The sequence below is a fragment of the Notamacropus eugenii genome, chromosome 2 (genome assembly GCF_028372415.1).
Source record: "Notamacropus eugenii isolate mMacEug1 chromosome 2, mMacEug1.pri_v2, whole genome shotgun sequence".
NCBI classification, from domain to species: domain Eukaryota; kingdom Metazoa; phylum Chordata; class Mammalia; order Diprotodontia; family Macropodidae; genus Notamacropus; species Notamacropus eugenii.
Genome location: NC_092873.1, coordinates 359151478 through 359178747, shown reverse-complemented (window position 1 = coordinate 359178747; position 27270 = coordinate 359151478). Strand labels below are relative to the sequence as shown.

General features: G+C 47.3%; 2 protein-coding genes across 8 annotated transcripts; one reads left to right on the top strand and one right to left on the bottom strand.

Annotated features, from left to right (window-relative positions):
- Nucleotides 1–473: 473 nt before the first annotated feature.
- PLEKHH3 (pleckstrin homology, MyTH4 and FERM domain containing H3) lies at nt 474–9324 on the top strand. 5 transcript variants are annotated; one of them, XM_072646555.1, is made up of 13 exons: nt 474–1414; nt 3318–3373; nt 3827–3906; nt 4029–4220; nt 4378–4535; nt 4749–4869; nt 5389–5695; nt 6068–6275; nt 6982–7109; nt 7397–7520; nt 7785–8240; nt 8581–8772; nt 8894–9324. In XM_072646555.1, exons 1-13 carry the CDS (start codon nt 1253–1255, stop codon nt 9035–9037), a joined length of 2328 nt encoding a protein of 775 aa, XP_072502656.1. In that variant the 5' UTR covers nt 474–1252; the 3' UTR covers nt 9038–9324. The 5 variants fall into 5 exon arrangements, with proteins under 5 accessions (XP_072502656.1, XP_072502655.1, XP_072502654.1 ...); XM_072646554.1 differs by having other exon boundaries at nt 6982–7118; XM_072646553.1 differs by having other exon boundaries at nt 3761–3906.
- Nucleotides 9325–10912: 1588 nt separating this feature from the next.
- Nucleotides 10913–17067, bottom strand: LOC140528594 (tubulin gamma-1 chain-like). 3 transcript variants are annotated; one of them, XM_072646563.1, is made up of 11 exons: nt 16744–16807; nt 16210–16322; nt 15796–15963; nt 15340–15408; nt 14937–15016; nt 14463–14589; nt 13761–13847; nt 13108–13257; nt 11873–12025; nt 11576–11737; nt 10913–11344 (listed from the first exon to the last, which is right to left on the bottom strand). In XM_072646563.1, the coding sequence occupies exons 1-11, from the start codon at nt 16790–16792 to the stop codon at nt 11147–11149; spliced, it is 1356 nt and encodes a 451-aa protein (XP_072502664.1). In that variant the 5' UTR covers nt 16793–16807; the 3' UTR covers nt 10913–11146. The 3 variants fall into 3 exon arrangements, with proteins under 3 accessions (XP_072502664.1, XP_072502662.1, XP_072502663.1); XM_072646561.1 differs by lacking the exon at nt 13108–13257 and having other exon boundaries at nt 16744–17067; XM_072646562.1 differs by lacking the exon at nt 13108–13257 and having other exon boundaries at nt 16176–16322; nt 16744–16877.
- Nucleotides 17068–27270: the final 10203 nt, after the last annotated feature.

The following is a 27270-nucleotide window of genomic DNA, read 5'->3' as shown; positions in this document are numbered from 1 at the left end:
TTCTTCAGAAGATCTAGGGAAACACCCTCCCCACTTAGGCCGGTCCGAGTCCCGGAGAGCTTTCCCACACCTGTCCAAGGGACCAAGGCACAGATCTCCTGGGGCCAAAGAAAAGTACCCTGAACTCTAGGCTACCTAGCGCCCCAAGCGCTTTGTCCCTCTGTCACTGGATGGTCTACTCCAAAAAAACTCTCTTCCAGGATTTTTTTTCAGCCTGTCATATTATTTTTTTAATTTAATTTTTTCCACGAAAAAACCTCTCTCCCAGCACCCCTCCCCCACTGAAAAAGAAAAAAAAACTTGTAACAAGTATGCACAATGAAAAATATGTATAAACAAATTCCTCCTTGGCCACGTCAAAAAAATACATAATCTACACCCTGAGTCCATCACCTTTCGCCCCCCCCATCAAGTTCAAGTTCTTTGGGAAGGAAGTTAAAGGGTTAAAAGGAGAGCTTGGAGGCGGGGCTGTCTTGGCGTTGGACACCCCTCTCAGGACCTCAGAGACCGGGGCGTGGTTAACATCTCTTCGCTCCTTCTCTCCCTTGCCTTGGCCCGCCCCTCCTGGCTGTCACTAAGCCAGGGGGCACATGATGCAACCCGCCGCTACCTCCATCACCCAATTGGTTAAAGCTCCCGGCGCCAGGCACTGGAATTGGTCGGAAGAGTCTGTGACGACATCCAGACCCTGCCTTGTCCAGGGAGAAGGGAGGGGAGAAAAAAAAAGGGAAGGGGGGGCGGCAAAAAGAATCGCGCGGGGGGGCGGAGCCCAGGCGCTGAGCTCGCGCCCCCCGCGCGCCAGTCCCGGGGCTGCAGGGAGCGCAGCGCGCGCGGCCCGGGCCCCGGACACCGGACGCCGCACCGGACACGACCCTCCCTGGAGCTTGGATAACTGCCCACTTTGGACACCGCACCGGACACTGCCCCCCACTGGACCGGACACTACAACGGACACTACTTCCCAGCCCCGGACATTGCTACCTCCTACCCCCTCCCTGGCCTGGAGTGTGTGACCCCCCACCCCCACCCCCGGCTCCAGACACTGTATCTCCTTCAGGCTCTGGATAGAATCCTACTGCACCGCAACCTCAGATCCTGCCCTATACCTCCGCCTCTCCTGGCCCCGCACGCTGCCTCCTTTCTTGGCCCAAGTCCCGCGACCTGACTGTTTCCGCGACTCCCCACCCCCAACCATCCACCCCTCCTGCGGCTTGACGCAGCCGCCTGCGCCCCCGAGCCCCCTGCTGTCCGGATGCCTCTCCCGGGGGGGCTCTGGTGGCTCCTTTGCTGCCGTCGAGGCTTCACTCTTCTGCGGAGGGACTACGGGGACGGAGAGCTTGGCGGCGACGCGGACGAGGACGAAGACGAGGAGACCTTTGAGCTTCGGACCCCGGGTTCTGTGAGCTGCGGGAGGGTAAGTTCGGCAGGCCTGCAGTTCTATCCTTGCTCTCCAGCTAGGCGTCTTTCCCCACTCCTCCAGACCCTTGTGCGGTCCCGTTCCCTTTCAGAGGCCAAAGTGGGCGGGGGAAGGGAATCTTCTCTCCCAGTTCTAGGGTTTCTCACCTCTTCCCTCTCGGGGGCAGAGGGGCAACCCCTGGCGGGACCTTTCTGACGGCCCCACGCAGCACTCTGGGGCGCTGTCCACCTGCTGGGGCCCAGAGGCAGGGGAGGCGTCACGCGTGGCCCTGCCTGGTCCGGCCTCTCCCTTCTTCTCCTGGCCCGCGTCCCGTCCCGTCTCCTTCCGCCTCCGCCAGCACTGAGGAATGTGGAGAGTCCGGCTGGGCGACTCGGACTCCTGAGTCCGCTCCGCTCCCTGCCTGCCAGGGCTGGGGCCAGCGGCAGCAATTCCCTTGGGGGAATTAGTTGGAGTAGGGGGGAACCTGACATTGAGTTTTGTGTTGTGGGTTAGGGTCCCTACTGTCGTGGACCTTAGAACACTTCGTCTACCCAGTATAGAACTTTCCTTCTCTCCTCCCCCTCCCCCCCATCTCGTGTGAACCAGTGGAAAACCTCCTGGGAATGAGGTAAGACATTTGACTCACTCCATGTGGAGAAACTGAGGCAAGGAGAGGGTAGGCTCTGAACTTATACTCTCATACCACGGACATAACCAAGAGTCTTCCTTCTACAATGGGGGTCCGAGGAGTCTTTCCCGTTGTCAGTGTTTTCTTCCCACCCGCCCTGGGGTCTCCGGCAGGCCCGGTGGCTGAGTGCCCGGGTGGGGCGGGTTGCACCGCGGGGCCGGCGCCAGCACCTGGCGGAGGCGGAGGGAGGATAAATATAGAGGGGCGGGGAGTGACAGGGGGTGGAGAGGGAGAGAGAAAAAGAGAGACAGACAGAGAGAGACACACAGACAGACACAGACAGACAGAGAGAGAAGAGAGAGAGGTTGCGAACTGAGGGCAAGGTTATGTTTTGCTCCCCAGAAGTCGTGACTGAGATACCCACCCAGAACCTTAGAAGGAAAGGGTCATCCTAGGAGAGAGGACCTAAGCAATCTCAGGGAGGCTCGAACCTGAAGTCCCCAAGCCGGGATAGGGTCGTCTCCGCCTCCTTCCCTACACCCTTCACCCCCTAGAGCTCTGAGGACAGGTGTCCCAGGTCCCCCTCCCGCCCCTCTCCTTCTCCCTTTCCCCCTCCCTCCTTTCTTTCGCTGCTGCTGCTGCCCGGCCCGGGGCGCACTGGTACCGTGGCGCGGTTCCCGCTTGGCGAGATTCCCGGGAGGGTTTATGGACTCTTTCTTGAGCCCCTGTCTTGACAGAAGCGCCAGGAAGCTGGTGGACAACCAGGGGAGGTGTCCTGGGCTGGTGAGCTTTCAGAAGCCCAGGCTCATTGGGGAGGGAAATCCCATCCCAATGCATACTGTCCTCCGAGGTGCCCCCAGTAAAGGAACCCTTCCCAGGCCTGAGCCGCGGGTGGGAGAAATAAAGGACTCTCGAAGCGTTATTTGAAGTTCCTTTTTCCCTTGTCTGTCTTCTTCCCTTCCCTGAAGTCAACCTGCTGCTTGCACCGACCTATTCAGAGGGAGGGAAGGGAAGATTGGTAGTGCGGTAATTGACTATGTCTTAGAAGGATAAAGAGCAGAGTAGGCTAAACTTCCTTTTTATTGTCCCACTCGGGACCCCACGACTGTAGCAAATTCTGACTGAAGGGAGGTGGAAGCAGAGGAGCTCCATTTCCGGACTACCCGGGGAGAAGCGATCCCCACGTACTTCTCGTTAATTAATCCCTTAACTTGTGGAGCCTCTGAGGCAAAGTCTAGGGATGCGGAGTAGCCAGGCCTCTGATCCCTCGGCATCTCTTTCCCACCGCTGCAGGGCCCGCTGGAGGTGACGCTAACACAGCCTGGGAGAAGCGGGCCGGGCTCGGACAGGTAAGTATTCCTTTCTCACCGTCTTTCCACTTTATCTTTCCAAGGTCTCTGATCTCCGAGACCCCCATTCCTTTTAGTCCTCACCCTCCCACCGGGTTAGGCAATAAGGAAACAGCTCCAAGCCGGACGCTGTGGTTTGGCTGGGGTCCGGGAGAGGGGTGGGTAGTAAGGGAGGCGGTCTGGCAGGGGACATAGAAGGGGGGGTTGGTGGTCTGAGCTATTTCTGGAGCGAGGTCAGCACTGCCTAGCGGTTCCCACAGCCCGGGAGGGGAGGGACTCAGATTGAGACATTGCAGTCTCCGCCCCCTCCCCCCGCCCACTACGGGAATTCCAGATCCTTTTCTAGCCAAGGAAACTCTGAATTTGGATGGGATCTGATTGGATTAGGTGCGACCTCTTTCTGGGAGCTGGGAGTTCCTCAGACCTACTAGACGCTCCCTTCACCTTCCCTAGGCTTCAGGGCTCAGAGGAGACAAGAAGCCTTATACCGGAGCGGGGTCCCCCTGAAGAGGAGTCAGACATCATTGTCAAAGGTGGGGAATCCCCTCCCTCGGTGGGAACCTCCATTTCAGGACTCCCAGCTCTGAACTCTCAACACCCCTACCAGTGAATTCCTATCCTTCTGATTTCTTTCTTTTCCTTCCCTTCCCACTAGGTTGGCTGCAGCGGGAGCCTAGGGGAGGCGGGGCCCGGCCCTGGCTGCCCCCACGCAGGGCCTGGTTCGTGCTCACCCGTGACTCCTTGGACCAGTTCAGTGGGAGTGGAAGGGGGGCCAGGCGGCTCGGGAGTCTGGTATTGACCAGTCTGTGTTCTGTGTCGGGCCCTGAGCGAAAGCCCAAGGAAACCGGTGAGACTCAGGACTGACACTTTCTGCCTACCAAACAACTTCCTCCTGTCCCTAGGAACCCTTCCCTCTTAGCTCTGGACACTCGCAACACTCTCTCCTCTGCACTCTTCGATGAAGGGAGAATGGGTGATGATCCTTCTTTGCTTTCCTCCCTCAGGCCTCTGGTCAGTGACAGTGTCAGGCCGAAAACACAGCGTCCGGCTCTGCTCTTCTCGGCTAGCTGAGGCTGCTCGTTGGGGTGCAGCACTTCGGAGCGTGATTGCAGGGAAGGCGCCCCTAGAAACCCCCACTCAGCTCCTACTTCGGGATATTCAGGTATGGGAAAATCTGGATAATGCTCTGTCATACCAGAGCATTAATAGCAATTCATCCAGGCCAAGTAGAGAGGTTAGGGAAGGGTCAGATGATTGCGCACCCTCCCCCCACCCCCCGTCCAGTACCCATTGAGTGATTCCTTTTTCTAATCTAAATCTAAATCTAATCTAATCTAATTTAATCTAAAAAGTGATTCTTTTTCTAATCCCCCAGGAGAGTGGCGGAGACTCTGAGGCTGTGGCCCTGATTTACCGGCGGAATCCCATCCTCAGGCACACAAGCAGCGCCCTCTATGCCCCACTCCTGCCTCTGCCCTATGGGATTGGCCCTCCAGGTGAGCAGGTTAGGGCTTCAAGGAGTGGGAGATAGGGAAATATGACCCTGTCCCCCCAAAAAGATGACACTCCACAGTTGGGGTACCAAGAATGGAAATAAATGAACATCCCTGGAAAAGAGAACTTGAAATACATAGTGGAAAACTCTGACCTTGAAGTCCAAATTCCAGCTAGAACACTTCTTACCTGTGTTGTCCATGGGCAAGCCACTTAAACTCTAAGCTCCAGTTTCTTCATCTGTGAAATGAGGATGGTGGTGTTGTCTATGCTTAACTCACAGAGATGTTAGGAAAACTCTTTGTAAATACTGAATGATTATTATTACTACAATCCACTAGGAATAATTGACTTCTCTTAGGGTATTACCCCACCCCACCCCCACCGCCCACCCCAGTCCTGTATAGTTTGTTCCAAACTTCTCCCTACATTCCTTTGAATCCCTCCTCCTATAGGTCCCCAAGCCCAGTCCGATCCTCCTTCACCCTCCCCATCCCCAACCCCCATCACTTCCCCACCAGGTCCGGGCTATGCGCCACTTCGAGAGGAGGCGGTGCGGCTGTTCTTAGCCCTGCAGGCCCTAGAGGGGGCGCGGCGCCCGGGGCCGCTAATGCAGGGCGTGCTCCAGACCTGCCGGGACCTGCCTGCGCTCCGGGACGAACTCTTCCTGCAGCTGGCCAAGCAGACTTCGGGCCCTGCAGGACCCCCAGAGTCCCCCGCCCCTAACAACCCGGCTGCCCTGAGATACTGGCAGCTACTCTGCTGCATGAGTTGCACCTTCCGGCCTGGGGGAGCCGTTCGGGGGCATCTGCTGGGGCACCTGGAGAGGTGAGGACAGAAGAAGGTGACTGAGGACAAGGCAGGGTAGTCAGAGAACTATGAGTACCATAGAGGTACAATGAGAGGTGAATGGAAGGCGAGCCTTAAGGTCGGGGCACTCAGCTAATCTTACTACAAGAATCTAGCCCCCCACTTAATAGTGTCATTAAGATGTGGGGAATGTGGAAGAGGGTGTCAGGGAAGGAAAGTGGGGAAAAGCAGAGGAAGAGAAAGAGGACAGGAAGTTTAGAGAAAACAGTAATGTCCAGGATGAGAGAAGACCATGGGGGTTGCAGGCTGGAGGGCACAGAATGAAGGAAGGGTCCCTATGGGCAAGGAGGGGATACCTGCTAGTGCTGTGAGCCTGAATATCCTTCCCAGGACAGAGAAAGCATTCCCTGACACGGAACTGGCTGAGTATACACGTTTCATCAGGAAGGCTCTAGGGCGCACTCGGGGCAGGGAGCTGGTGCCATCTTTGGCAGAGATCTCAGCTCTCAGCCAGCGTCAGGAGCTTCTATGTACTGTACACTGTCCAGGAGCGGGAGCTTGCAGCGTGGCCATTGACTCACACACGACTGCTTCGGAGGTGAGTGCTGGGACAGCGTTTCGTGACTATGGACGCTGTACTCCCCTTAACTCAACAGGAAGCAGCCACCTTTAAGTTATACACTCATAAAGTGCCGAATTGGAAGGAATCTTAAAGGTTCTTAGAGTTCTAGACTAAGAGTTCTAAATCTGGGGTCCAAGAACTCGTCCTTCCCCACAACTGAATAGATTTTTAAGATTTTGGTCCTACCATTTACTAGCCCGGACTCTGTGTGTGTGTGTGTGTGTGTGTGTGTGTGTGTGTGTGTGTGTGTGTGTGTGTGCGCGCGCGCGCGCGTCTGTCTGTCTGTCTGTCTCTGTCTCTCTCCTTGTCTCTGTCTGTGTCTATCTCTCTCTCTGCCTCATCTGAAAAATGGAGAGAATTTGTACTAAATCACTTTTAAGGTCCGTTCCAGGTATAAACCTATGAACCTATCTATGGTTTTTCACAACACTATTTCCCCTTGACAGTCAGATGACCCTAGGACTTCTGATCTCTGAGACTGGGGCGATTAGGTGAAGTGAAGAAAGAGTGTCCCATCTCTGCCTCTTAAGTACCTTGTGTGACTCTGGTCAAGTCACTTAACTTTTCTGGGGTCTCAGTTTATTTTTCTGTAACATGAGGGAGTTGGATCTTCCAGTTAATGACCTACGACTCCCTGGCCCTGGGTAGGGGTAAGACAGTCGCCTCCCTTACCCCCCACCAGGTGGCGCGGGAGCTCGTGGGGCGGCTGGGCTTGGCTCGGAGCCGAAACGCGTTTGCCCTCTACGAGCAGAGGGGCTCCCAGGAGCGGGCCCTGGCTGGAGGGGCCCTAGTGGCTGACGTGCTCACCAGGTTTGAGAAGTAAATGTCCAGTGCTTGTCCTAGCATTTGCCTTTGCCAGACCTCGCCCCTTCCAATCACAATCTTCCCTTCCCCACCCTCACCTTCCGCTGGACCACTCCCTTCTCGAAACCACTAGCTACTTCTTCAATTCCATATTTACACCCCACCCCACCCCCCCCCATCCAATTCAGGCTCCTCCCCTCGCCCTCACCTCGCCTTTGTCCTTTTGAGCGTCTGGGTCGTCTGGACTCCTCCTCCTAAGTAAGCCCTTGGTTATCTGTTTCTCTGCTTCGCAGTTTGCCTGCAGAGGAGGCAGAATCTCCAGAATCGGGTTGGAGGCTGTGTTTACGTCTACACGGACCTCTACATCCTGAGGGGCTGCCTCCAGACGGGCATGAACTACCTTTCCTGTTTGAGCAGGTGTGGCTCCCTGAATATTAGCAACAGTCATGTGAGCGCGCGGACACAGACACACACAGATACACACACACACACACACACACACACACACACAGAGTGAATCCTTCTCTAGGTTCCCCTGGCTGTCCATTCTGCCCACGTGCCACCACTGCTTTGCTTTGCTTTTTGGGTTCCCTCTGCCTCCTACATGCCCTATTATCCTCTCCCACCCGCAAATTGTCTTCACCATCCCTGGTGAAGCTCTTACGGGTGTCACCTCTACAGGCCCACGCTCTGCTGTTGCGGGGCCGGCCGCCCCCGCCCGAGGACACGCTGAGGGCCTTGGCCGCCCTGCGCCTACAAAGTCTACACCGTGACTTCTCACCTCTGGCTCCTCTTCCTCGTCTAGACCGCCTGCTGCCCACTTCAGTCCTGACTCGAGAGACCCCACCCCGCCCAGCCCCTAGAGCTCCTCGTACTGCCGCCCTGCTGGCCGGGGCGCTCTGGAGTCCAGGCTTAGCCAAGAGGAGGGCAGAGAGGGCCAGGCGTGGGGGCGCCAGCCGAAGTGGGAGTCCGGGGGTCCGCGATGGGGGAGGCGCTGGGGCTGCTGCAGCTGTCCTGGGAGGGTGGAAGCAGCTGCGGGGAATGGGCCAGGCCGAGGCGATGGCGACCTACTTGGCTCTAGCTGCACAGTGTCCAGGTTTCGGTGCTGCCCGGTATGACGTCCTGGAACTGAGTACGGTGAGAAGAGAGGGCGGAGAAAACACCTGAAGTTTGCTCAGATCTCTTCTACTTTTTTCACGACTTCCGCTCTCCCACCAGAGTCCCATTGGGTGCCTGGTACCTACTTTCCAGGGATGCCCTTTCCTTCCCAAAAGGGAGGAGGACGAGTAAGAAGTCCTCTGTCCCCAGAATACTGCTGCCCTTGGGTACCCACCCTCCTATAGGAGCCCTCTCGAATTGAATAAAGGTTACTTATTCCTTAGACCTGTCAGCTTCTAAACACAGCCATTTTCCTGCTCCCTCCCGGACTGAAGAATTTCCCTCCTCCTTGACTTTACTTCCTTCTTTTGTCTACCAGGAGACTGGGGGTGGTGTCCCACAGCAGCTCTGCCTTGGTGTGGGGGCCAAGACCATGTCCCTATCTCGCCCAGGGGAGACTGAACCTTTCCACAGTGTCAGCTATGGTCATGTGGCTGCCTGCCAGGTGACTGGTCCACACACTCTGGCACTAAAGGTTGGGGACAGCCAGCTGCTCCTGCAGAGCCCCCAGGTAAACTGGAAGTGTAAGGATAAAAGGGATGTAAATGTAGCCAAGAGATGGGAGTACAGAAAGATGGAGTTAAAGACCTACTTAGACGTCTAATTTCCTTTACTTTTTGATTTTTCTCAAGGTGGAAGAGATTGTGCACCTAGTGAATGCCTACCTGGCTAGTGCCACTCCTGACAGATCCTGCAACAATGTCACCCCATTAGAGCTGCCAACCACACCCTCCCCTGTCAGCCAGAATCCAAGCCTTGATGACCACCAAGTATAATCTGGCTGTTCTGGTCATCAACAGATGCAAGACTCAAGGCAGTGATGGAATCATGGCTTCCCCACACATGAACATCTATCACAGTACCACGGTTTGGGACTGCTCTGGGATCTCAAGAACCACTGACTCACCTTACCACACACACTAGCCCTGCAGGGACAGGGCCCCCCTGTCATTTCCTTCCCCTGCACCCAGGGGCCAGGATTTTGACAGGCATGGACAATTTTCTAGTATGTTTCTTAATTTATTTGTAGAAGAAAAGAAAAAAAAATCTTTATTTACACAAACTTTTCCTGTGAGAGTGATGTCAGCAGCCCATGACTACCTTAGCCTAAGCTGTGGTCCACAGTTACTCCCTTGGGATCAGGTTCCACCTCCAACCCCCGTATTCTGGGCTTTTGCCAGGAGCCTGGACACCACAGGGACACCACCCATCTTGACCTTCTGACTTTAACCCCTGACAGCCCAAGATGCTGCCCAATGGTAGTGGGTGGAGCAATAGGGCAGTAACAGAAGCTCATAATTACTTCCTCTTCCCCTCTCCTTGTGGTGTGGGGGCGATATTTTGGCGTCCCTGAGGCTGGAGGGAGGCTGAGTCACTAGCATTGACACTTTCAAATTCCTGCACAGGTGTCTGGTCTCTGCCTACACCCTGTGATCATGACTAGCATCCCTGCTGGTCCATCTCTAGCACCTCTGATCTCTCCTTATTAGAAAGAAGATCAGGGTGGTACTAACACCATATGCTGAAGGGAAGCACTCTAGATTGGGAAGGAGTGTCAAAGCCATGGGTGAGGACACAGTGGGTAGCCCCATCAATGACAGGAAGTCTGCTTAGCATGTAGTCAGCCTTTCTCCCTTTGTTGTTCAGTTGTGTTCAAGTCTTCATGGCCCCATTTGGGGTTTTCTTGGCAAAGATACTAGAGTGGCTTGCTGTTTCCTTCTCCAGTTCATCTGACAGATGAGGAAACTGAGGCAGAGTTAAGTGACTTGCCCAAGGTCATGCAGCTGATGTCTGAGGTCAGATTTGGCCAGTCTTCCTCACTCCAGGCCTGGTACTCTATCCACTGTACCACATACCTGCCCATTTTCTCCCTTATTCCTTGCTAGGCCAAAGCAGGAGTCTTTAGGAAGGAAGGAGATACCCCAGTCTATTTGCTTACCTAGAGCTTAAAGATCAAATTGAGGTGGGCTCAGCTGGCTGCCTCTTACTTAACCATTCTCCCTTACTCCCACATTGTCCACATCCTTATCCCCACAGAATCAATGGCTTATAGAATTTATAGTTAGAGGGAAGCTTGAGGACTTGACACATGAAGATCAATTGAAAAAATTCTGAGGACGCTGAGCCTGGAGAGGAAGAAGCTAGAAAGTTAGGGAGAGTTTTGGTACTTGAAAGACTTTCTTCTAAAAGAAGGATTCAGTTTCTTCTATTTGACCTCAAAAGGTACAAAGAGGAGCAGAGGATGGAAACTGCAAAAGCAAATTAGGTTTGACATAAAATAAAACTTCCTAACAATTTTAGCTATCCAAAAGTGGAATGGACCATATCAAAAGGTAGGATATTCCCCTCATTAGCCAAAGGCTAGATGAACATTTGTTGTTTATATCCTAGTGGGGATTCTTTTTTGAAGGTTGAACTACATGGCTATGGAGCTTCCCTCTCTTAGAAAGAAAAAAATTCCAGGCTTGGTCAAGGCTAGTTCTGTTACATATGAGGAAAGTGAAGCTTAGAAAAGGAGAGAAACTTGCCCAACCTCATCCAGAATTTAGATTCAAATAGCATTTCTGAATACAAACCCAATGCTTGTCCACTACAGATAAGACAGGACCCAAAGACCCCTCCTGCAAAGCCCATGGATGGACACCTCACTGTTCTCATTTAGAGTTTTATTGGAGATGGTCAACACAGAAAGAGACTACATAATTGTACTATTAGGTTTTTCCTGTGTTTGTCCTTAAGGGGGAAGGATGTGGTGAGTGGAAAAAGCTAATGTGTCCATGCTGGAGCTCAAGGTCTCTGATGGGATCAAAGGGAGACTAGATCACAATGACATACATTAAAATCTGTGAAATGTAAGGGCCGCTGTCCTTGGAGCAATCAGGAGGTCACTGTTCCTGGGTACCCCAGGAGATGTAGTCAGGCCTGGTGGCAGCATGATACTCATCAATGAGCTGCTGCACAATCTCCCTCGATGTGTCCAACTCATCGAAATTCTCCTTGAAGATGTCTTCCTTACGGAACTGCTCCAGGAAGGCCTCTCGTTTCCTCAGTTTATCATACTGGTGGCATGTGCTCTCAAACAGCTGGGAAGGGGAGTGGTGGAGGAAAGGGCACAGAGAAATAAATGGACAGCATTGTCTTGGTCAGGGAGGTTGGTTAGGGTGGGATTGAAATTATCTTGTTCTCCCTTCTCCCATAATTTGGGAAGCAGTACCAGACACATTTAGAGAGGGGAGGGGAGAAAAATAGCTTGAAACAGACTCATGGGAAGAAGCCTGGGTATGGGCAGAGGGAGAGGACTAGATCAGACTCACAGAGGAGATGCTGGTGTGGTTGGCCATCATGAGTCCACTGACTCGGTGGGCAGATGGTAGATAGGGTGATTTCCGAGATAGTGCGACCTGGATGCTTGCTGGGCCCCAAGGGATAAAGTTGGCTAATTTTCGTTCCCGGATCCTTTGCAGGCTTTTGTGGACCTGAGGCATAAATGGGGGAGAATCTATGTATGAGGGAGGTACTTTCTATTGCTGGTCTGAAACTCTCCCTTAACTCTATGCAGTATAAGGTGGAGGAGGGTGAGGAGGTTATTTAGGTGGGGGAATATTGCCCACCTGGGTGGGGTCTACCTCTCCCTGGATAATGTTGAGGATGGCAATGTAGCAATGGTTGGTCTGGCGATCCCGGCCTGTGGACACCATCACATTCTTGGGCTGTAGCAGCCGACGCATCACATCCAGCACTGTTGTTTTCCTCACACTGGCTACCTGAAGGAGGAGGCTATAAGGGACCATTCTAAGAGTAGAGGGGGAGACACAGGGCTGGCCAGGAAGAGTCTAGTACAGTCTGCACAAAGTTACATACCAGAGTAAGAGTTCCTATGACCTGCCCCAACCCCCTCTCCCAAGGCCCACCCCAGCATACATGTAGTGGTAGGAGGCTCAGACCTCAGAACTGGGAATGTGGACTCAATCAGAACCCAATGTTTCCAATTCGTCCTGTGGCACAGTATTAGTAGATAACAGGCAGTTAGGTATCATAGCGATAGAGCATTGGACCTGGAGTCAGGAAGACCTGGGTTCAAATTCAGCCTCAGATACTTTAGCTCAGTCACCCTTGGCAAGTCATTTAACCTCTCTCTAAGTATCAGTTTTCTCAATTGTAAAATGGGGATAATAACAGTACCTACCTCCCAGGGTTGTGAGAATCAAATGAGATATTTATAAAGTACATAGCACAGATCCTTAATAACTGCCAGTTGCCTTCCTAATAGTATTGTAGGATAATAGATTTACAGCTGGAACCTTCACCTTATAGATAAGAAAACTTGGGGCCCACTATGGTTAAAAGACTTGCCTAATGTTACATAGACACTAAGCAGCAGAGGCAAGATTTGAACCCAAGTGCTCCTTCTACTGTACCTCAGACATCCAGGGGTCAGCCATCTACTGGGGCTAGACTACCTACAGCAAGTGCTGTAGGTCAGGAATGAGGGCCAGACATAGGGCAAAGACTCAGTTCTCCTCAGCCCAAGTGTGAGACTCAGAAACTAGAAGGAAAAAGGCAAACTCTCTAGTGCAGCCCTTCTTTGTCAGGGAGGAAAAAGGTAGAAGGGATGAGAAGAGAGAGAGAGAATCACATACTTTGTTCCAAGCTTTGAGCCCTTAGCCTCTAGGGTCTGCTCCCAGAGGCAAAGTCACAACACCCAGCTGGGAGGAGAACAGTGACGATCAAGCCCATTCAGTCTCTGCCTACTGAGCAATAATCCTGACCTACTGGGGGCGAGGGGTGGGGGGTGGGGGGTGTCGGATTAAGAGGGGAGGGGGCAAGAGCAAGGGCAGCTGCTTACAGATTGGTCAGTGGTGAGGGGGGTATAGCCAGTCATGAGGAAGTGGAGCCTGGGTGTGGGGATAAGGGAGGCGATGAGGCCGATGAGGTCATTATTCATGTAGCCAGGGTAGCGGAGGGTGGTGGTGCTGGCCGACATGATAGTGGACACCTGTGGCCATAGATAGGTAAGAAGGAAGGAGGAAGGGAAGGAAGGAAGGAAGGAAGGAAGGAAGGAAGGAAGGAAGGAAGGAAGGAAGGAAGGAAGGAAGGAAGGAAGGAAGGAAGAAGGGAAGGAGGGAAGGAAGGAAGGAAGGAAGGAAAGGAGGGAAGGAGGGAAGGAGGGAGGGAAGGAGGGAAGGAAGGAAGGAAGGGAGGGAGGGACGGAGGGACGGAGGGAGGGAAGGAGGGAGGGAGGGAAAGAAGAATTGATTAAGCACTTACAAGGTACCAGGACTGGGCTAAGTGTGTGTAGGTGGGGGAAGGGTATATTGAATACAAATAAGAAGCAAAAAGAAAAACAGGCCCTGTCTGGTTTTGGAGTCCAGAAAGTCAGAAGCAGAGATGCCAGAGAAATGGAAAGTTGTAGCATTGGCCATAGACCATGAAGGACCCCATGGAACAACTGGAACAAAGCAGAACTATGTGGGTGGGTGGGTGGTGGAGAGGGCTCACCAGCTGGTTGATCTGGGAGAAGGATGGATTTTGGATGTGCAGTCTGTCCGTGGCAATTCGATTCAGGGCTGTGTTGTCCAGAACCACCTGAGGAGGGGTGGAGACCAGAGGAAAGCCAGCTTTGCATGAAGAACTGGCAGAAAACACTTTGATCTCTTCCACTGTGGTGTTGGGGAAGTGTCACTAAAAGTTGTTGTCATTTTTCCCGTGGTGTCCACTCTCATGACCCCATTTGGGGTTTTCTTGGCAAAGATAGTGGAGTGGCTTGCCATTTCCTTCTCCAGCTCATTTTACAGAGGAGAAAACTGAGACAAATGGGGTTAAGTGACTTGCTCAGGGGTCACACAGCCAGTAAGAGTCTGAGGCTGGATTTGAACTCAGGAAGTTGAATCTTCCTGACTGCAGGCCTAGTGCTCTATCCATTGGATATATACTTGTATATACCCTTTATTGTTGTATTATGTTTCCCACATGAGATTTTAAGCTTTTAATGAGCAAGTGTGTGAGGGGAGGCATTGAATCTTATACTTCTGCCCCATCCTGTTCCCAGACTCTCCAAGATGCTAAACGTCCAATGAGTACTCAATAAATACTTTTTGATTCAGTGACTACTGAGGGGTACATACAACTGACTCAGTGGAAAGGATCAGTTGATTTTGTATAGGCATGGGAGGACCCTGGTTTCTCTCCCCCAAGGCTCACCACACAATCTGCATTCTGTGTCAGCCTCTTGAGGGTTAGCAGTGAATTATAGGGCTGCACGACCACATCACTCATCTCATCCTGGTTGGGAAATACTGAGTATGTCTGTACCAGCTTCTTGGGGTATCTGGGAGGTAGTAGTGCAGAACAGTTAATAAAGATAGAATCTCTACACTCCCTGACTGTATTAGAAGGGAGAAGGTTAAGGTGAGGGACAGAAAGGAGTGCTCAGAAACCCTGGGAAAGGGGAAAAGTAAGAAAGTACCCACCCTTCCTAGAGAGCCTGCCTTCAGGGAATTCCTGAGGCACAGCCCAACCTCAACTCCCCTACCAGGAAAGGGGAGAGATATTCCTTTATTCCAAGATAAAGCTGGCATGTGCCAGCCCCCATGGTCACTCAAAGAACCAGGGTTTTGGTTCTCTCTCCACCCAGCCACCCAGAAAATGATAAGAAGCACCCCTATACATACTCACCTGTCATTCAGTCGTTCTAGGAGATAGGAGCCCAAACCAGAGCCAGTCCCACCAGCAATGGAGTGACACAGTACAAAACCCTGGATGCAGAGGGAGTGGAGAGATGGTCATCTTCTGTGTAAAAAGTGGAAGGGACCCCTAAATCATGGTCCTTTCCAAAGCTTCTTGGCCTCATGCCCAAATGCAGCAGTTTTTCCACAAAGTATCAGCACCTGAGGGAACATGGCCCTGTTTCTAACCCTACTCAGTGATGTGGGAAAGGTTTGGAGAATCAAGAAAGTTTCAGGGGGCAGTGTCTCAAGAAAGACCCTGCAAGTCAAGAGATGATATTATTGGGTGTTGTCCATTTCTCCCAGCAATATCATGTTGTTATGCTTCTACTAGTTTCTTCTGGAATCCTTACCTCTAGGCTGTCACTCCCATCTGCCTCCCGGTCTATGATATCAAAGATGTCCTCATGAATCTTCTCCCCCTGTAGGGACACGGGGAAGACCAAAGGCTTTTGGACACAGAGTATCCATCTTCAATTTCTCCTCACAGTACACAGAGTTCTTCCTTCAGACACAATTGAATTCCTTGTAACAAAAGCCTGAGCTGTTGATCCCAAGTAGAAGTTTATTGCATAAAACTCCAACTTGGTCCCTGTCTGGCTCACAGTGCTTCTATAGTACTGTTTTCTACAGATCTGACCAAATCTTCATTTGGATTTTAAGTCCATCAGAGAAACAATGTTTTGGGTTCCCTCCCCCCCAAATAGAGAAGTATTACTAGGGGACACCTAGCTCTGGGGAGAGGGTATGAAATATCTCCAGAAGAGATGACCATGTATAACTTCCCTATGTGATCCTCCATCAGGTACCTGTGAGAAGCCACTGGCCCAGTTGTTACCAGCCCCTCCACCATGTTCTGACAGATAGATATTTTCAGGATTGTAGAGTTTGGCATAGGGAGAGTTGAGAATGGAGTGGATGACTCGGGGCTCCAGGTCCAGCAGCACAGCCCTTGGGATGTAGTGCTCATCATCTGCCTGTCACAGAAAAACAGAAGACAAAAGAGACCCCCATCATCCAGGATCTGCATAAACTCTATCCTTTCAATTCTCTTACAGCTGTGACCCTTTTCTGTTCTATGCCAGCTACTCTGAACCTCTTGTTCACATAAAAGGCAAGCACTTTGCTTCCCTCTAGCCAGATACTGTCCTTTCCTTTCCCGTCTTATGCCCCTATGCCCACTAGATACCCAGTTCTCTGTCCCAGTGCACTTGGCGGGGCACCTGATAGAAAAAGACATCCTTTCGGTCAGTGCCTTCAGTAGCAAACTCCTCCACGATTCCCTCCGGGCTGATGCCATGCTCAGCGCAGAGCTGCTTCCAGAATTCGAACCCAACTGTGGGTATGACAGAAGACCAATATCTCCTGAATGGACCAATCCCACCTTTGAAATAGGACCCCTGTGTCCTGATGGGACCAGTCACTTCCCCCTCCCTCCCCCTGGCCCGCACCAGGGCTGAGAGATGGGATGCTGGGTCTTGATGGGACCAGTTACAGCCCCGGGGCTGGTGAACAGGGCACTTGGGTCCTACTAGGACCAGCCACCCTCTGGGGGCAGGGAGACAAGGCACCCAGCTGCAGGAGGAATGGCTCCCCCCGGGGATTCGGACTCGGGATTCTTGGGTCGAGGGGCGGGGAGGCAGATAGGACCGAGACCGCTGATGGCTGCTGCCTAGGAGGCTCCCAAGGACTTGGGCCGATCTCAGAACGGGCCGGCGAGGGAAATCGGCTGGATGACAAAGGACCCCAGCCCTCACTCTGGTTGCCGCACTGGCCCAGCTGCAAGGTGATGATCTCCCGCGGCATCCCTGCGTTCAAGGTCCTCCAAGCCACCGCCCGCGGGGCTGCAGGCCAGCTGCTCGCCAGGCGCATGCGCCGAACGCATCCGCCCCCCTCCAGCTGCCTGCTACTCCAAGCGATCCAGCCTCGTGAGCTCGGGAGGCCGGGGAATAGACGCAAGGAGACTCACTGCGCATGTGTCAGCCTCCTTTCTCCCTTCCTCTCCTCCCTCTCCCCCCATTCTTTCCCCTTCCTGTCTATGGTATATTTGGACCGCACTGTTACTATCTCCGGAGGAGTCAGCATCCACGCAGGCGCGGTCAGAAACCCGTGGGCTCGGGGCTGGCGCCTGCGCAGTGGCGATGGTGGGAACGCGGTGCCGAGGCTCTGGGGTTCAGGCCCGACTCTTGGGCCCGTGGCTCCCGCCGGGTAGAAGTAGACGGAGGGGCGGACGCGGAGCCGTAGGGACTTGGGGCGGGGGAGGAGAGGAAGGCCGCGAGCCCCGTTGGGCGCCGCCCTCGCCCTCCGCCCGCGGTCTGGGTCCCTCCGCCAGAACGGACCCCGAGCCCAGCCAGACCCCCCGAACTGTACGGATGTCGGGCCCAGACGAGCGACCCCCCCCGCAGGCGTCGAGTGCCGTAGCAGTACGATTTTAGAGAGGCTACTGGAGATTTTTGTAGCAGAATTAAAGAACTTCATTAAAAATTGGAATTTCAAAAACAGGATCCGAACTCAGGACCCTGGAGTTTGTCAGGGGCGTCCACTTCAGAAACAAGTGATCTTATAGATGAAAATGGCACGGTAGAAGTTGTACTGAATTGTAGATCAAATAATGATGAAGGCAGAATTTGAACTCAGGACCCTGGAGTTTGTCAGGTGTATCCACTTCAGAAACCTAAGGTTTTATCGGTGGAAATGGCGCTACCCATAGATGGCACGTGTACCATAGCACAGTTGGCACATACCATCTACATCTGTCTGCCTTGCCTTGGTGCCCCTGAGAACCGGAGGACTTTCCCATCTTATTCAAAGCTGAAAATTCCAATACACCCCCCCCCCCCAAGACCCTCCTGTACTAGAGCGTGAGCTCCTTGATGTCAGAAGAACCCCCTTGCCTTTCTGTCTGTGTTACCAGCGCTTAGGGTTGGGCTTGGCACATCATAAGCCCTTAATAAATGCTTTTACTTTCTGACTCCCAACTCCATTCCTTTTTTTTTTTTTTTTACTCCTCTCCACGGCCTTTCTACCATAATAAAACTCCCTTTTAAATTGACAGAGAGCTTTCCATATGATAGTCCTGCGAGGTAAGCAATGCATGTCTTATCCTCATTTTACCAGTAGAGAGACTGAGAGGTTAAGTAACTATCCCTTACATCCTCTCCTTATCTCCCCATCCTTAAGTTGATGACTGCACTGCTTTGGAGGATTTCCTCTCTTCTTCTTCTTCAGAGATGCAACTCAAGTGGACAGTGATAACGTTCCAAGGCAAGGAATTTAGAGGGTGCTTACAGGATTTAATGTCCTTCGGCAGTGTAGCAATAACTGAATTTAGGGCCTAATTAGTAAGAATAGTTAAAATAGAACCATACCAAACAGAGGGCTGGGATTAGCCCATCTCCTTTCATTCTTTTTGTGGCTTCTATACTACCCATTTTGGTTTCAGTCTCACAGATGATCTGCAGAGAGGGAGTCAGGATTAGAGTTACAAGGGTCCTTAAAGGTCACATAGTTCAACTCCTTCATTTTATAGACATGGCATTGAGTCCAAGAGATGTCACATCAGTCAATGAACATTTATTAAGCACCTCCTACATGCTTGGTAGCACATGTACTAGGGCTTGTAGGCACTGTGCTAAAGGGTGAGGATACAAAGAAAAGTTAAATTCAGACCCTACTTTTCAGTTTATATTCCTTTGGGGAAGACATGTAAACAATGATGTAAAAACAAGCTCTCTTTCTCTCTCTGTACATGTATACATGTGTGTGCATATGTACACACATATATGTATATGTACATGTATACCTATGCATATGTGCAGATAGATGGGTGGATATATATGTATATATGCATATTATATATATGAAAAATTAGAAATAACAGAGGAAAGGCACTAGTAATAAGAGGAATCAGAAAAGGATTTCTTTAAAAGGTAGGATTTCTGCTGGGACTTGGAGGAAGCCAGGAGGCAGAAGTGAGGAGGGAGAGTATTCCAGGCATGGAAGAGAGTCGGTAAAAATGGCCAGAGTTAAGATACGGCATAAAGAGAGCTCTGAAGTGGTATGTTAATTAAATTTAGCAAGCTCCTAAAAGTTTTTTCTTTTTTATTATAAACTTGACACATGTCAACAAAAACGATCATTTCCATATGCAAAGAACAGAAAAGGTTTACATATGACACTGTGGATCTGCATTAGATACAGTTTATCTTTTAAGCGTATAATAAACTAGTTTCAAAACTGTTCCGTTTGTTTTTGTTGCTTTCTGAACTTCCTCATATGCTTTCTTCTAAGTGTTATTACATTGTTTCGAATCATCTGTTCCCTCTTTCATTGGAATCACTATCTTCTCCCCAACCTCCAAAAAGCCTTCCCTTGTACCAAATAAGTATGTCTGAAAATGGATGTCCTGTTCTGCATATTCAAGTCCAGCATTTCTCTGTCACAAGATGAGAAACATTAATTTTTGGTCTGAAGTTGTGGTTATTCATTGCATTAATCAGAGTTCTTAAGTTTTTCAGAGTTGTTTTCCCTTACCATGTTGTAGTCATATAACAACTGCTACTTCTCTCTTGAGAGAGACAGGCTTGGAGAGTATCTTTCCTAACTTTTCCTGGTTCTGCTCACTTTCCTCTATATTGAGTTCTATGAGTCTTCCCAGGTTTGTCTAAGTCCATTCTTTTAGTAATTTCTTGTACCATAATATCCCATTACATTGATACAGCATAATTTGTTTAACCATTTCCCAATTGATGCCTCCTCCACTGTTTTCTAGGTCTTTTTTTACATCAAAAAAATACTATTATGCGTATTTTTGTACATATGAGACTTTTCCTTCTTTCTTTTATCTCTTGCCTAGTCACTGGGTCAAAGGGTATGAAGACTTTAGTAACTTTTTGGATGTGTTTCCAAATTGCTTTCCAGAATGGCTGAATTGATTTATAGCTCCAACAACAGTGCTCCCAAGTCCCTCTAACAATTACCTTTTTCCTTTTTGTCATCTTTACCAACTTAATAGATGTGAAGAGGAGCCTCAGAATTGTTTTACTTTGCATATCTTACGTTATTAGTGACTTGGAGCATTTTTTCATATGGTTGTTAACAGCTTGCCTTCTTTTTTTGAAATCTGCCTATTCATGTCATTTGACCAACTTGTCTGTTGGGAGATTGCTCTTCTTTTTATATATACAAACATTTATTAAGCCCCTGTTATGTGCAAGGAAGACATTGTGCTGGACATTGGGGATACAGAAATGAACTGGGACATTACCAACCCAAAGGAAGATTATATAAGTTGATTATATAGTTTATATATAATTGATCTTTGATTTACATATATAATTTACATATGATTTAATTATATAATTTTGTGTAAGTAGATAAAGTTTCACTATTTTCCTAAAAATAACACACAAAGAATGATAGAAGGAGGTACCAGCAAAGGCTAGATGATTACTTGTCACATATGTTATAGAAGGCATTCTTGTTCAGGTATAGGTTGAACTAGAGGGCCTCTGAAATCCCTTCCAACATGAAATGCTATATTTTCCCTCCCAGAATCCTCTGGATTCACTTTGAACTTTATTGCCTTTCTCTCATGATAGTAACAACTTAAATTTGTATGGCACTTTTCAGTTTATAAGGAGCTTTCCCGATGCCAGCCCTGTGAGGTAAGCAATGTATGTATTATCCTCATTAGCAATAGATAGTAAGACTGAGAGTTTAAGTAACTGCTCCTTACATCCTTTCCTTATCTTTAGGTCCTTATGAGCATAACTTTTCTCTGTTTAAAAATAATAGAAATATTTTTAGTTACAGTTCATAGGCAAAATAATAAAATCATGCTGTCTGTTCATCTAATCCTATAAGCATTCATTTACCTGCCATGTGTAAGGTACTGGGGAATGCAGAGAAGATGAAGTGTCCTTGTCCTCAAGGGTTTTACATTCTACTTGGAAAGTGTGTGTGTGTGTGTGTGTGTGTGTGTGTGTGTGTGTGTGTGTGTGTGTGTAAATGACAGTTTGAATAGAAAGAATTCTTAACAACTAGGAACAGTAAAAGTTTACCATACCAAGTGGTCCATTAGTTGAGCTTTGAAAGCAACAAGTGATTCTAAGAAACGGAAGCAAGTAAAAAAGTTCATTCTTGTCATGAGACTCAGTCTATATAAAAATACTGAGGTAGAAGATAAAATGTTGACTTAGGGTTTGACTGTTTAACTGGAATAAAGGGTGAGTGAAAGAGGGTTATACTCAGTGAGCCTAAAAAGATAAAACCAAGCTGGTGGGGCATAGTGGATCTAGGACTGGACTTAGAGTCAGAAAATTCTGAGTTCAAATCCTGACTCAGATACTAGGCGTGTGACCTTCCGTAGGTCATTCTGTCTCTCTGGGCCTTAGTTTCCTCATAGGTTAAGTGGGGATAATAATAGTACCTACCATCAAAAGATTATTATGAGGATCAAATGAGATGATATGGATGAATAATTCATTTTATTAAGCACTTACTGTGTGCAAAGCTTATATATGTATATATATATAAAACTTTGCAAATCTTAAAGTGCTACATAAATGCTTGTTATTATTATATTAGATAATAGGGAGTCATTGAAGGTATTTAGTCATTGAATAGCATGAAGGATGTAGTCAAACTTATGTGGAAGATGAAAGGAGAGAGACTGGAAACTAGAAATCTAATTAAGAGGCACTTTTAATAACCCAGTTGAGAGACCTGACCTAGGTGTGTGGAGAGAAGGAACTGGATAGGACAGATTTTATGGAGGTAAAATTGACAAGACTTGGCAAGTTATTGGATATGGATGTTGAGAAAAAGGGGAGGGTCAAGGATAATTCCCAGGGTTTTGAGTCTGTATGACTTGGAAGGGTAATGATGCCCTTTGACAAATAGAAGTCAGGAGAAGCTTGGGGTGGAGGGGGTGTGTCTGTGTGAAAGATAACAAACTCTCTTTTGAGGTGCCTATAGGATATTCACCCAGGAGATGTCCAACAAGTGACTTCCTATTGCTGAAAAGAAAATAGGTACCTAGATTTAGAGCTGGAAGGGACTTTAGAGGTCACTGAGTCCATCCCCCTCATTTTATTGATGAAGAAACTGAGGCCCAAAGGAGGTAGGGGAACTGCCCAGGCTGGCAGGATTTGAGCCCAGGTATTCTTGACTCCAAGTGTAAGGCTGTATCCGATACACTAGGCTTCCTCTTACTATATCTCTTTTTAGATTAAAGCCCTTCACACTCTCATTCCAGTCTACCTTTCCAGGTTTATCATACATTACTCCTTTTCATAAGTTGTCCATTTCACCCAAACTGGTTTACGTGCTGTTTCCCATACACAACATTCTCCTTATCTCTGAGCCTCTATTTAGGTTATCATCTCTTGTGTCTGGAATGTACTTACCTTCTCCCCTCCACCTCTTAGAATTCCTAGCTTCTTTCAGCTCAAATACAACCTTCTTCAAGTGCCCTTTCCAAGTGTTAAGATTCTCCTCTCCCCATTATTACTTTGTATTTATTTTGTATAGGTAATCCATACTTTGGACTTACTCTCCCAACTCTTATTTGCACTGTTAAATCAGGACCCTAGAAGATAAATACTCTCAGTGTTCCAGGAAGCCCTGTAGGGTTGGAGAGGAGGTATTTTTCTAATCCTTTCACCTAGGAGCCCTCCCCATATGCTATCTTCATTGATTATTAGTCAATATCTATTAGCATGGCTATGCAGTTGATTCTCAGATCTCTTTATCCAGCTCTAAATTCTCTGCTGACCTGCAGTCACACATCTCCGTCTATTGGGTGTCTAAAACTGGGCATCCCATAAGTATCTTAAACTTGAAATTGTCCAAAACTGAACTCATTATCTTTCCCCCAAACTCTCCGCCTTCTAACTTCCCTGTTACTGTAGAGGGTACCACCAGCCCCTAGGCTCACAATCAAGGTGTCATACTCAGCTCCTCACTCTCATATCCCATTTGTTGCCAAGGCCTGTCTCATTAAGTTTTGTAGCATCTCTCTCATATGCGCTTCTCTCCTCTGGCACCTGCTACCACTCTCCTCAGGCCCTCATCATTTTATATCTGGACTATTTCAATAGTCTTATGGTTGGTCTCCCTGTCTCAAATCTCTCCCCACACCAGTCCATCCTCCATTCAGCTATTTAACTAATCTACCTGAACTACACACACACACACACACACACACACACACACACACACACACACACACACACTCAATAATAAACTCCAGTAGCTCCCAAGTCTCCTTTTTCTTGTATAAGGAATGTTCATATTTGTCAAGTGCTAATAATAAAACTTTTTTAAAAAGAAAATGGCAGTAGATAGAGGTGCTGTTGTCATAATTGTTTACATACTATCAGCTGTGGTGAAACCTGTCAGTAGCCTTAATTGATCTCATTTAAATGGAACGGAGGTCAGGTTAGCTTCTGCTACAGAGTCAGAGAGAATTATTGCTGGGTAATCTCCAAAGAAACAACATATGTTTGGTTTTTTTGAAGTTTCTCAAGAATTTATTCAAAAATCTATAAAACATAAACTACTTGTCACTCTTTGTTCTGTAGATCGAGTTTTGAAATCAGTGTTTTGGTGAAATTGAACAGAATAAACCATTCAGAGTTCAGTGACCTATCTCATCTGGGTATGTTATGATCCCCTTTAGTAATTATCACAGGTGTGACTGTTGAATTATTTGTTAGTCTATTTGGAGTGAGTACTCATTGCTTCTCTTGACTGAAGTCTTATTCTGACTGACATCAAGCTAGACTTTACCTTTGTCACTTAAACCAGTAGTATCAAACTCAAATGAAAATGGGCACCACTAAACCAGCTTCCCTGCAAGTGTATATTGACTTAGAAAGTCACATACTGATATTATCTATGTTTTATTGTATTTTTACTTATTTTATTAAGTATTTCCCAATTACATTTTAATCTAGTTCAGGCTACACTAGGAGGCTTTGTGTTCGACAATTCTGACTTAAGCCTTTTAGGCTTCTGTTTCCTCATTTCTGAAATCTGAGGGTTAGTTGGAATAGATATCTCTGAGGCCCCTTCTAGATCTATGACTAATAGTTATAGGCTTCACTAATGTTTACCTTAAGAAACTAAAGTTCATGTTTAGGATTTCATTTAATGCCTCTTGGATTACTTAGGTCTCTTAAAATGAAACTACATTGGGACTTGAATCATAGAATTTTGCAGTTGAAAATCATCTCCTTAATGATCACCTGATATGACCTCTCCCATTTTACCTTTTATTTAACATTTCCTTATAGCTTGCCTTTTTTGTTCCCAAAATATAATTCTTGTTACATTCCCACCATTGAGTAAGGATATGGGAAAGATGGCACAATGAAGGTATAACTCTGGACTAGAAACAAAACCAATGGATATATCATGGGAAGAAAGCTAGTTATATGGTCATTGACTTCTTACTTAGGTAGTTTAAGTTTCAAAATGAAGGTCAGCATCCATCATCTCATCAGAAATATATTTAAGTGTGTATGATATTTCACTTAACAATATAGTTTAGAATAAATTACTATTAAAATGAAAAAAATTGTAGTTAGGTTTTTTAAAATTATGTATTAAAAATTGAAAGGAAGAAAATTTACATAAAATTATGATAAATCAAAGTATAGAGCAGTGATTTCGAGTCAGAGAACCTGAATATGAATCTGATTTCTATTGCTTAGGCCATTGATATGGCCTTATTGATAAGTCACTTAAATTCAATGGACCTTGGGGTCTTCATCTGTAAAGTGGGAGGGTTGGGCTGGATCATTTCTAAGATCCTTTTTCAAGTTCCTATGACTTGTGAATCCTGTTTTCAGGCTTGAGAGGATCAGAATTTTAGAGTTTGTGGAGATGAGTTTACTTTCCATGTGCTGCTCCCTATTGCATTTATGATCAAATGTTAGCTTGTTAGGCATTTAAAGTTCTTCATAACTTGACTCTTTTCTTACCTTTCCAGTTTTATACCTTACTCTCTCCATAAATTGAGTCCCAGCCACACTGGCCCACTGGCCCCCATCCCTGACATGTACTCTTTCTCCCCTACCTTTTGGAAGCCCTAGCTCAAATGCCAAAGGTTTTTTCTTGAAACCGTTCCTGATACACCCTGCTGCTAGAGAGCAGTCTCATAAAACTACCTGTATCCATTTTGTATATTCTACCTGTTGTTTCCCCTACTGGCACATTAAGCTGGTTGAGGATAGGGACTATTTCACTCTTATAATAATATCCTAAGTCCTTAGGGTAGTGCTTCGCACATAGTAGATCTTCATCAATATTTATGGCTTGATTGTTAACGTTTGCTGTGAACAGCATTCTTAAAATTATATGTTTTTAATTTTTTTCTTGAATTTCATTATATGTAATTCCCATAAAAAGCATTTTTGGAGAGAAAAGGATAGATGCATGTTGTTGTCATTTTTGTTATGCAGATCTATATTACTTTTCCAAAATGTTTCTATGACTTGACATGTCTATTAGAAAACAAAGTTTCTGCTTGGTCACAACTTTGTCCCCAGTTTTTATTATCATAATTTTTTCCTAACTGCTTTGTGTATTGATGTATAATGATAGTGAAGGTTAGAAGAACCTTAGGGAATATCTTATTTTACAGATGAGAATACCAACGCCCTTTAAAAAAAAAAGCACCTAAATTTTATTTGTATCTCTGGTAATTTATATTTTATACCATGTTACAGTCAGTCCATCTTCCTGCCCTACCAAAGACAAAGTACCCTTGTTCCCCCTTTCTTCCTTCCCCCATTTTCTGATTTCTCAGTCCAGAATACCCCTCCCTGCTATCATTCCATTATATATTTTTCTCCCTACTGGAATATAAGCTCCTTGTGGGTAGAGAATTTTTGTATTTATATCCCCAACACTTGCACAGTGCCTGGCACATGGCAAGCATAAACAAGTATAAATACCTTTTCATTAATTTACCTTCCTTTCTTTTATATTAAATATATTCTTTCCACCTTTTCATTTTGTTTTGTGTTTAGTTCATGAGATGCTTTTGCCTTATAATTTTAAAATCAATTTTCATGATTGAATTATCTTATAATTTTGTTGTTTCACAAAGTCTTCGCAGTTTTCTCTTTTTTGGCAACAACTTAAAAAAATTGTGCCATGTAGGAAAAATGATATCCTCTATCATTTCTTGTATATTCTTATAAACATTTGGTCCAATGTTGTCACCTTCCTCAATTTTTAGTCATATTCTTGACATTTATACTGAGATTTTATGTCTATTTTGATTTATTTGGTGCTACTTTGTGTTCTGTGCAGAATATGTAGTTTTTCTAGGCCAATTTGGGGCTAGTTAATAAAAATCTTTGGCAGATTCTTTATCAAAAAATAATTCTTTTAATATTGATATTTGTACAGATCAGAATATATAGTCATAGAGATTAAAAAGACTATAGAGTGAATTATTAATGAGGTGTCAGTAAAAGGTGTATGTTTAAATATATTTATTATAAAATTGGTTAATAAAGATAAAATGAAATATTGGTATTTATTTTGTTGTTTTGTTCCACAATAATTTTCTATTGTACCCATTTTTTTATTTTAAATTTTATTGATGTCTTTTTTCATTTGTGAATATATCCATCTCCCTTCCCCTCCACCTAGGGAACCGTCCTTTATAACAAATGTAAGGGAACTGATCTTTGAAAGCCTGGGATCCGATTAGAGAGAAGGAGCCAATAGTGAGGGCAAAAATCCCATTTAATCTTTAGGACATGAGAACAAGTTCCTTGAATAAATTACAAAGAGAAGACAGAATAAATAATGATAGTAATAATAATAATAGCTAACATTTATAAGGCACTCTAAGATTTGCAAAGCCCTTTACATATATTATCTCAATGATCAGGTAATCCCCAGGGAACCTTTGTAAGTCAGTTCAGCCAGTTCTGGACTGAGGAACCTAGCTTCTGACGAAACACATAGAAGATTCAGGGACCTGTAGGAAAGGCTAAGAAAAGCTCCACAGGGAACTGGGAGAGTGAAAGGGAGGATGGAGGAATTCATCACAAAGAAAGAGGCCAGGAACTACTGAACCAAGACTATAGGACCTATGGGGCATGAGTATTGGGCAGATGCTGTGTTGCTAAAACCTACCTCCTACCCCCTCCTAAAGACCCTAGGGAAGTAATTCTGTATCTCCTTTATTCCCTAGGCTCTTTCATGGAAGCCTGAAATCTTTCCCTTTGAGCCTGGGCAAAGTCTGGTTTATCTTTCTT